The following is a 10511-nucleotide window of genomic DNA, read 5'->3' as shown; positions in this document are numbered from 1 at the left end:
AGGTATTCTTTGAAAGGCCGCCCCCGTTTTTCTTTGTGGATTTCTAGGAGTAAAGGCCACTTTACTTTTGGAGGCCATCTTGGTCTGGCCACATAGCCTCATGCTGGAGGGATTATTTTGTTCTGCTAGTTTAATAGTACCCACATTTTTAGACACATCTTCACCATCGGGCTCTTGAATGGCAGACTTTTAGTAGAGCTACATAGACCAAAGGATAGGTCCTGCTCCGAGGCTAGGAAGCGAAGTATAGAAGAAAGAGGAAGGAAAATACCCCATAACTGACGTTTGCACCAAGAGGAATCACTTTCCTGGCATTTGAGCAGATGGGCTGTATGTAGCATTCTTTGAGAACCTCCCCACTCTCCTGCAAATAAATTTCTCAGATGCATATATTTAGGAAAACAATTCATCAATGAACACAACAAAACCATCTGGCTCTAGGGACTGTGAAAAAAAAAATCGGAGGTTGTAAAAGTTTACATCGTGATGGAAGGGCGTGTGTCTGGGTTTTATTCCAGGAGTTACTGAGCTCAGCTCTGCTCTGTTTTTTAGGGATTTTTCAACCTGGCTGTACTGATAGAGGAAGGTGCTGTCATCCCTCCCCACATTCTGGAGTTCTTGGAAATTGACCCATCACTTTATCCCAGTAACACCTCCATACTCCGGGAACTGTACGAAAGGTGAGCACTGAGCTCCTCTAATTCCGTGGAGTGAGTGATGCTTTGACCTTAATTCAAGCTAGCGTCACCCCAATGATGTGACATCAAGTGCTAGAGAATGTCTCCAGAATTGCTTCTGTCAGAGAGCCTTTAGCTAAGCCCAAATGCTCTCCCCTTTCCGTTGAGCTTCAGGTTCATCATAGAATGTTCTAGATCTGAAGTTCAAGTGCTGACTAAGACTTTCCATAAGAGTGGAAAAAAAAAATCACACACCCGACTAGCTCACTTTTCTAGAAGATAAGGAAGCCATCCTGCACCTGGACTTTGGATAGACACTCAGGAATACTGGTTGGGTAGATCTTGCGGTCTTCCTTAGGAATGAGGTAGAAGTTAAACGTTTCTGCTAGTATATCCACACACCAGGTCAGGCCCGAAGCACTTAGAATTAATTAACTTCATTCTCTGTCACTACCTTGAGGGAGTTTGGTTATGTGAAAGCAAACAGGTGTGGGTGTGAAGTACTGGTCATGACTGGTATCAGCAAAGCCAGTGACACCACAGGTACCCTGGGCTTTGTTTGCAGGTGCTGGAGTCTCAGTAACGAGGAGTCCCTTAGCCCCTGCTCCCTGGCCTGGCTTTATCTTCATCTGCGGCTTCTCTGGAGTACTGTCCTGCACTCTGCCTTGGTGAGTATCTTCCCCCAGCCCTGCCCCAGGCCCTGCCCTTCCACAGTCATCTGACACATGCTCCAAATGTCTGCAGATCTACTTCCTGGGAACCTTCCTGCTGTCTGTGGCGATCGCCTGGATGGTGCTTCACTTCCAGTGTGTCTCAGGTAAAGCAGGAGGGAAGGGGGGAGGGGCTGCCTTTTCCTCCTCCCAGCAAGTGCCATGCCTTCTCCTCATAATCTTGTTCATGATTCTGTTTCTTTAACATGGTCATGCATAGTGCAAAGGAGTCCTTACAGTGTCTCACAGTCCCCAGCTGTCAGGGAGCCTCAGACTATTACAGTTCTCAAATTAGTTGGGGTTTTGTCTGTCTATCTTTTGAGCTTTAAAAAACAACAACAACAACAACAACAAAGAAACTACATATGCTTGAAAACCTCATTTCAAACCTGGCTGCTGTATACCCACTCATTCCGACATGCAATCGAAGGTGTTAGAGAATAAACTAACACTCATAATGCATAAGCATACCTAGCTAGCCCCAGGTAGACACGGAGGAGCGTCTACTTTGGTTCAAGCTAGCATAAGTAAGTCGTTAATGGAATGAGGACTCTCACCAGTTCTGCTTGGGCTTAAACTCCAGACTTGGCTACTCATTAGCTGGGTGACTTAATCCAAGTTACTCAACCTTTCTGATCTCCCAGTTTCTCATCAATCAACAGAGAGTCTAACATAACTTCCAAGGGATGTAAAATGAGGGGGACATTAAAAAATGCATAAAAGATGCTTATCCTAATGGCAACTGTAGTTAAATGAGAGCAGTTTTACTTAAATGGCACATAAAACCCTCTCAATGAACGTTAGCTATTTTGTTTGTCTCCCTAGGGTTAAAGGATGGCCCAAGTCCTACCATTCATTTTGATATTTTAAATGAGGCAGACACTCAACCCTGCAAATGTCTCTTGGTGGAAAGTGACACATTTCCACCATCTTGAATGGCAACAAGAAAAGGAAATATATCACAGAGACCAACAGAGACACTTACAAATCGGTAAATTAGGGGTGGGCTGGCATCGGAGTGCTCGAATGGCCGTTATTTGTGTAACAGATAATCAAGAGTGAAAGCAGTGAGTCAGCCTCTCTCATAGGCAAATGCAGGGTTGTCTTTTTCTCATTTACCCAAGGAGGTGCAGGCTGTCCTCCGCAGCCCTGCCAGGCTGGAGGCCTCGTCCTCTGCCCCGGAATAAATCTCCCTAGGGCAAATTCTGTCTCTTCTCAGAATTTGTTGCCAGGTAGAGCACATTTATTTTGCATCTTGTCAATGTTTTCCATTTCAAATTATCTTTGTCATTTTTACTCTGTGGAAATACTGTTATGACTATTATGAATGCAGTTCTGTTAGGGCTGCCGAAAATTGACTTGATGGTTTTATGCCAGCTGGTAGCCATGAAAATTCATGGGCGGGTGGGAGCGGTCTCATCAGACACTGGCTTCTCCCTGTCTTCCAGTCTTCATTAGCAGTCCCTCTTTGTCCTTGTCTCCCTGTCCCTCCCGCTCTTTCATATTTCATATATATTGTCCCTTCCCATCTTACCTTGGATCATTTTGTCTCATGTTTTTCCTTCACTTTTCAAACTTTTTCATTTGCTTTTCTATAGTATATCCTCTCTTTTCTTCTTGATAACCACAGTAGATTATGTTGGGAAAAGATCTTAAAAAGAATTTAATTCTACCTGTGGCATGTTACAGATGCGGAAACTGAAGCCAGAGAGGTGAAGTAGCCTGTTTCACTAAGGAAATGAGGCCCAGAGGGATGTACGATGAATCCAAACTTGCTTTCAAAAATCTCAATACTTTAAAATGCTGTAGACTATCTCAAACTAATTGCCCCTTTCACAGTAGGAATGGCTCCTAATTAGTTTTAGCATCTTGAAATAAAATTCATAATTAACCTGCCCACACACATATTTGCCTTAAGAGCACTGTAAAGGATAATTAAAAGAAAATAACTTATTACAAAATAATGTTTCTGTATGTAAATTCTAGCCCATTGCTTCCTAGTTTTACTGGCATACGAATCATGCAGGAATCATACCCAAGTGAGCCTAAATTAGACATTTGTAGCAAGCCTCTGGGCAGTGCCCACACTGCCATTCTGTAAAACAGGCTTGGCCCAGGAGTGGCAGGAGTGAAAAGGAGAGGCTCAATGCTTCCAGAATGTGGCTGTCCACAGCAGTCCCACCAGCCCTGGGAGAGCTCACGCTGAGAGCAGAAGCATCTCTTTCACTCTCGGTGTCTAAAGGCCTTATCCAGAGTGAAAATGTGCCAGACATTTTGAAATAAAATTGGTCACCCAAGGAGAGCCGGGTCACTGAGGGGGTGATGGGCAGGGAATAGGGACACGGAAGAGTTGGCTTCCTGGAAGCCAAAGCTTCTGGTACTGGTATCTCCTTGATGAACTGATGGAGCCCACGTGTCTCTTCCTTGTGCCACAGGAAATGTGGATCCACAGGAGGATCACAGGAGGTGTGGATGACTGGTACTTGTGGCAGATAAGGGCATGAAATGGCCATAGTAATTCACTCTGGGTGCTAGTCAATAGTCAATAAGGAATGCAAGGGCTTGAAAGCCAGGAGCCTCTCCCAAACAGCCTAGGATGAGGAGTGCCACTAGAGTTGGGGTTCTTATTCATTTCAGGTTTTTTTATTTAAAAAAAAAAAATCAATTGATCTGAAATTTTAATGGTTTATCAGCAAGCTGTTTCTATCTGTTGGGTGTTCAGTTCCAGCTAGCCTCATTTTTTTCTCCCAAGTTTATATGATGCTCTGTGATATATATTTAACATGCCATATCCTGTGTCATGTGAAACAGTCCACGGTCAGTGGTGCAGGACAGGAGTTAGCCCCGCTACCAGTGGGGAAGGGAGCTGCTAAGATTGTGGGCTGCTGTTACTTGTGGGACAATGTTCAGCAAGGCAGAAGCTTGCTTGTGCCTCTGTTTGCTCTTCTGTAAACTGAAGGAAAGAGTATTTTGCCTGTGTCTGTCTGCAGCTGAGAGAACCAAATGAGGTGACTTGATGTATATAAGCTGGTAGCTGTCAGAATCCATACTATCCTGTGGGGCATTTTGCCTGCAATTAGAGAATCCTGCCACAAGGAGGCAATCATACTTAACTGTTTTGCCTCTGTACTAGTTAACTGAAACTGGAATGCTTTTGCTATATATGCTGTGGGACTGTTACTTCAAAAACATTTAAACAAAGGTATTAACAAATCCAACCCAAGTAACAAGACAGGAAACAAGTACTGCCACTGAGGAAACTCGTTTATGGTTGCCTGCCTTCCTCAAGGCAACTACATCTTTCAGGAGATCAGGACTTCTCAGGGTAATAAGGTCCCCAGAGTTACCTGACTGCCACGGGTCAGAGAGCAGAACTGCTATTGCTCCAGGCCTAAACAGCTTCTGGGCCACCTTGCTTGGGTACCTTCATCTAACCACAGAACCATTAGCATTTTCCTTGGAGCCTTCCAGGTTCAGATTGCTCGAGGGGAAAGGAGGGGGCATTTTGCTAGAACAATCCACAGACAGTTCAGTCCCTCTCTCAGACTCCAGAAGAGCTTTATTTCACTGCTTTTGAGAGCATTTCCAAAGCACTCTCTTCCCCCTCCCCACCAACCATAATTACGTTAATGGAGCAGCAGCCATTTTGAAACCCAAAAATATCCCAAAGTAAAGTGAGTCCAGAGCCATGTCCACCTGGGCCTCTACAAATATCCTGAAGCCTGGCTGCTTGCCTGAAGGGAGGTGAAAAAAGAATGAAAAGAGAAAACAGAAGTGCTGTTTCAAAGAAAGAGTCCTCCATTTGAAAAATTGATACTTGAAATCTCAGACTCAGAAAGACTCTAAATCCTGAGTTCTTAAACCCTGAAACCTGAGTACTGGCACGAAGCCTCAAAGATGAACGTTCCACAGCTGACTGTGTGTAACAGGTTGCAGTCAGAATTCAGAGGCACTAAAAAGATCACTTAAAACTACCTTTCAATCTATGCATATATAAGGTTTATAAACAAAACAATGAATTTCACATTTTGACTTGAGGCCATAAGATGCCTCATTATGCATATTCTAACCTCAGCCCATGATTTGAACTCTGAAACCCATCTGGTCCCGTTCATTTCCAACCAAAGAAATCCTCTGTCTTCAGCATGACTCTAAACTTAATGTCTGAAGAACACGCAGCAGAAAACACTGTCTGTGGAGCATCCCAGAGATGACTAGGTACTCTAAGCCCGTGCCATCCCGTCCCCACACTGCCCATGTATGCTGACTCAGCCTTTCGGGCTGTGCTTAGCCTAGATTTTTGTTTTGTTTTGTTTTGTTTTCATAACATAAGATCATCTAAGTGAGATTAATTAAACATTTGTCTGCTCTGTTCCTGTCCCCTACATTTCCAGCGAATGAGGTTTCTGTTAAAAGTGCAGTGAAGTACTACACAAAGTGCTCCTGAAGAAAGCTGAGGGTCTTGAGGTCAGAGATTCCACAGCAAAGACTCTTCCCCATCTCTCCTAGCCCTCAACTCTAGGCACCTACCAGCGCCTACCAGTACTTAGAACCAGTCTAGTGACAGGAATCCCATACCTGCCCTGGACTCTGCGGCCTCCTGAGGACTAACTCCTACGTAGTGGGAGATGTCTAATGCCACCTCGTTGCCCCTCGTTCTTACCAGTGGCCTGCCATTTCAAAGCACGCTGTCCTAGTCCTGCTGCAGCCCGCGCCCGATCGACTGGCAGCCAAGTAGAAGCACCGTCTCTAACGGGTCATCATATCGCTCTGTTTTGTTTTCTACACAGTCTCGCATAGCCTTTGCCAGCCTCAAGCTTGCCGTGTAGTAGGGCATGACCTTGAGCTTCTGATCCTCCTGCCTCTCCCTCCCAAGTGCTCAGATTATAGCCCAGCGTCTCTACATCCAGTTTGTGTGCTGCGAAGGATGGAAGAAAGGGCTTCAGACATGTTAGGCAATTGCACTTCCAACCGAGCTGCACCCCAGCAGCACTTTTTCAGTAAGGAATTAGATAATAATTGCTTTGGCTTTTCCACTCTGTCCCTGGAAACCTGAAGCAGCCATTGTGGCTGGGCCTCTAAGAAAACTGTACTGTGGACACATTTGCATTTCAAATGTTTTCACATGTCACAAAATCTTATTCTTGTTTTGATTTTTGTTCTCCCATTTAAAGGTGTAAAAACCATTCTTAGATCATGAGCCAAACAAAAACAGGCAGTGCCTGCCATTGGCCCCAGGTCCTGTGTGTACCAACTCCTGATTGTTCTTGCTAATGTATATAAAATGATCCCCCAGCCAGCAAGTGATCATTCCTCTTTGGCTTTGGAATACACTCTGTAATTTTTTTTTTTTTAAGCAGCACAATGATATTCCTGGTTACCTTGATTCTAGCCCAGCAATGAAATTAGCATGCATTCCAGGTGAGCAGAGACAAAGGGGCCACTTTAAAATTAGGGCATGCGGTAGGGGGGCTCATGCAGTGACTGCAGCCCCTACAAAGATAATAACAAACTTGCTGTGGAAACAGCCGTCCTTCATTGTTGTCCCGTCCAGGGGGATCAGGTGGTGGCGGGCGCTAACTAGGCATTCTTTCTACATTTACACATTAGCACTTTTTGTTTTAATCAGAAAACCAATTGCTGGTTTATCTTGTTACCATGGTGACTTAGACATTCCCTGAGCTTGAAAGTCCATCCCTTAGTGTTATATTAACTTTCATGGAGGTCACTGGGAAGGCAAATCCTATGGCAAAAGGGGCTCCAGACACCAGCTGCTCCAAGCCTTCCATGGAAGAACTGGGGATTCTAACACATTAGAAACATCCACAAGCCGGTATCTCGCCCAGGGATAGATAACAGCAGGTAGAGACAGCACCAGGCCTGGGCCACCTGACCGTGGCACAGTGGTCTTTGGTCCACATCACTTGGTCACCTGTCTCTAAGACTTTAATAGCCCTATTGATATTCCACCATTCTACAGCACCCTGGCCACTTCCCTAGTGTCTGATTCCACATCTCCTGTGGACGGTGGAAGAGGCCCTAAAGGGAAGTCCTGTCCATAGACAGAAAAACCGACCTCCTAAGAGGCTCAGGCCCCATCTTCCTGCAGTGGCCATGGGGGGTGGCCACACACAGACATGGAGCCATTGAAGAGTTGTTTTGTCAGTACAAGGTGGCTTCTTTGTATAGTACATACATTTCAGAACAGCCTTTAAACATGGCTCGGCTCAGCAGCTAAAGATGCTTACTGCCAGTCTTGAAAACCTGTATTTGATCCCTGGACCCATGTGGTGGAAGAGGAGAAATGGCTTCTGCAACCTGACCTCCACATGTGTGCCTGGCACATGCAAACATTTATACACGCGTGTTATAGATAGAGAAGTGCAAAAATGATAAGAAAAATGAAAATCACCCTCCTTTCTACAAAATTCCTAAGGCTGAAATACTACCGAGTTTAATTAAGATCACTGCTCGCTGGTAAACTAGCCGTGTTTGCGCAGACTTTGGCCACTGAGCTAACCATTTATCACACAGCTCTGGGTGTCACTATTCCCATTTTTGTTCTGTTTTGTTTTTTGAGACAAGGTTTCTCTGTGTAGCCCTGGCTGTCCTGGAACTCGCTTTGTAGAACAGGCTGACCTCAAATGTATATCCCCATTTTTATAGATAAAGAAACTGAGGCTCATAGTTAAGAGCTGGCTCAAGGTTACCCAACTGGTAAACATCCGTTCTGTTCAACTCTTGGGCTTGCTGGCTTTGAAGTTGATGCTGTGTTTGTACTGGGGCCTCAAATGGGGATGGCAGGCATCCAGAAAACAAATGTTTCAACTCTTTCATCAGTCCCATAAGCCATGTACCTGAAATGAACAAACCTTAACGCATTTCCCCAGTAACCTGATAACATTTCCCGCATACTTAGGCCTGTCAAATGCTGTTCTAAACATTACAAGCACATTTTTCTCATTTAACCTTTAAAACGATTCACAGAGGCAGTCACATGCATTTTCTCCAATTCTTGGAGGTGGGAGCATGCAGAGAACTTACCCAATGTCGCACAACTGTTAAAGGTCAGAGCCCGCAGTCTTACCTGGAGCACTTCAAGCTTTAATACATAGAGCAGGCTTTGCCAGGTCCAGCATAGATGACCCTTAGAGCTGGTCACTCACCACTATGGGGATGCTCTGGCTCCTGCCGGAGGCTTAACATGGTTTTTGGTTCTACTCACTAGATGCGATCATCCCATCCCCACTCCTGGGGAGGTGTGACAAGTAGAAATGTCACTAGCAGTGCCACTGTCCTTGGGAAGAAACACACACACACACTGCCATTTAAAGTCTACTGACATGGGGACTGGAGAGATGGCTCCATTTTTAAGAGCACTGGCTGCTCTTGCAGAAGATCTGGGTTGCTCACAACTATCTGTAACTACAGTTTCAGGGAATCCATTGCCCTCTTCTGGCACCAGGCACTCAAGTGGTGCACACACTCATATACATAAAATAAAATAAAAAAAGAAAAAAGAAAAAGAAAAGAAAAAAAGATGAAAGAGAAAAGAAAACTACTGACAAAAACTTGATATAAGCTCCTCTAAAAATAGGGTCATTCTCTATAAAAGATATATTTTTTTCATTCATTTTGTGCAATTATTTAAATAAAATAACTTGGGCTGAATTTGACACAGCATTTAAACGACATAAGAATGTAAATGAAACCAGGCCTGCTCTGATTGTTCGGCATTATTTATGGTTTGTATTCTATCGACACCATGGCTGGAATGTGGGACACAGACCACAGCTCATGAAACTGATTATAGCAACTTTTTTGCCAGGAAATCCTTGCAGGCTGGCAGTGATTTAGAACCCCAGGCCATGAGAACCGCCAGAGATCACATTACACATCGATTTCAGCCTGGTGTTTTAGAGAAGGGGACACCAAAGTTCAAAGAGCCTAGATAATGAGTCCAAGGTTGTCTGTCTACCTAGAGTTGGGGCCACCAGCCAAGGAGTACCCCTCCTGCTTGCTGGGTCCTGGGTGAGGTTGGGAATCCTGCCTCTCAAATGTTCAACTCTGTTTCTATGTGTCTCTGCAGCCACTGCCTCCTCTCCAGCACCAGCCTGGGTCTTGGCAGACTCCACCTCATCTACCCCAAGTCCAGCTGTGCCTCCAGCTCCAGATGCCTCTGACCATGCCCCATCTGTGATGGCTAACAACCCTGAGCCTTGTGGGTGAACTGAGCAATCCAGGCCTCTCCAGAGACTGTCCTTTCAATGGCTGGTTTGGGAAGTCTGGGGCGAGCAGTTATACTGATAAATACTTTAAAAGTTTTGCGAACTGGATGCCAGTTTTGCACTTGGTGGTCTTTTTGTTTATGTTTAAGTAAGGATGTACCCAGAGCAGACTACAGTTATTAAACAAATTCAAGGATCACCTTGAAAACAGGGGCATACGGGGAGGTGAGCTGAGGCATCGGATTGTCATTCCCGGTGATTGTTCTGGGATCCACCATCTGTCTTGTGGAGCATCCATATTCCCATCCATGGAGATGCATTTTCAAAAGTCTTAATCTTTATTCATCCTCTTTTACCAGAGAACAGGAACCCCTCTCTAAGGCTGATGCTGCTTCAGTGCCTCTGTTTGCCACATCCTGCTTCCTGAAAGCCCATCTGACAGATTGCTCTCTGCATCCCAAACCCAGCAGCTAGAAGGCGCCTTGAAACAAACAAAACAGCATAGACAAGGAAGGCAATAACTTTGTACATTGGTTTACACTTCCCACGCCCACCCTGTGGGTTTTCCTAGAGTCGTAGTGCTTCCAAATCATTTGATGACATTATTGGATATCGTTTATGTTCCCATCACAATCCATGCAATAACATCTAGAAAATCTTTAGTATTTAAGTGTAGTCTTCTTTCCCATGAATCACTGTTAGAATAGACTGGCAGCAGCAATGGAATATGAAGGAGAAAACAAGCTGTTAGCTCATAGGTTCATGACCACTCTTTATGCCTGCCTGTGTCTGTATAGGTGTGTGTGTGTGTGTGTGTGTGTGTGTGTGTGTGTGTGTGTAGGAGGGCAAGGAAGAACAGAGTGTCTGTGTACTGTATGCTGCTACATTAGTAAATA

The 10511-nt window shown here is 44.8% G+C and overlaps 1 protein-coding gene across 1 annotated transcript in view; it reads left to right on the top strand.

Moving 5' to 3' along the window:
- Positions 1-9723, top strand: part of Sel1l3 (SEL1L family member 3) — a 109479-nt gene extending 99756 nt beyond the window's left edge. The window contains exons 21-24 of the mRNA XM_055623830.1: positions 553-680; positions 1243-1345; positions 1422-1494; positions 9477-9723. Of these exons, the coding sequence (XP_055479805.1) occupies positions 553-680; positions 1243-1345; positions 1422-1494; positions 9477-9616 (444 nt within the window). The 3' untranslated portion in view covers positions 9617-9723. The remainder of the gene's footprint in view (positions 1-552; positions 681-1242; positions 1346-1421; positions 1495-9476) is intronic.
- Positions 9724-10511: the final 788 nt, after the last annotated feature.

This window comes from Psammomys obesus, unplaced genomic scaffold, assembly GCF_907164565.1.
Source record: "Psammomys obesus unplaced genomic scaffold, mPsaObe1.curated_primary_1811, whole genome shotgun sequence".
Lineage (NCBI taxonomy): Eukaryota > Metazoa > Chordata > Mammalia > Rodentia > Muridae > Psammomys > Psammomys obesus.
This window is presented reverse-complemented; position numbering and strand designations above follow the sequence as displayed.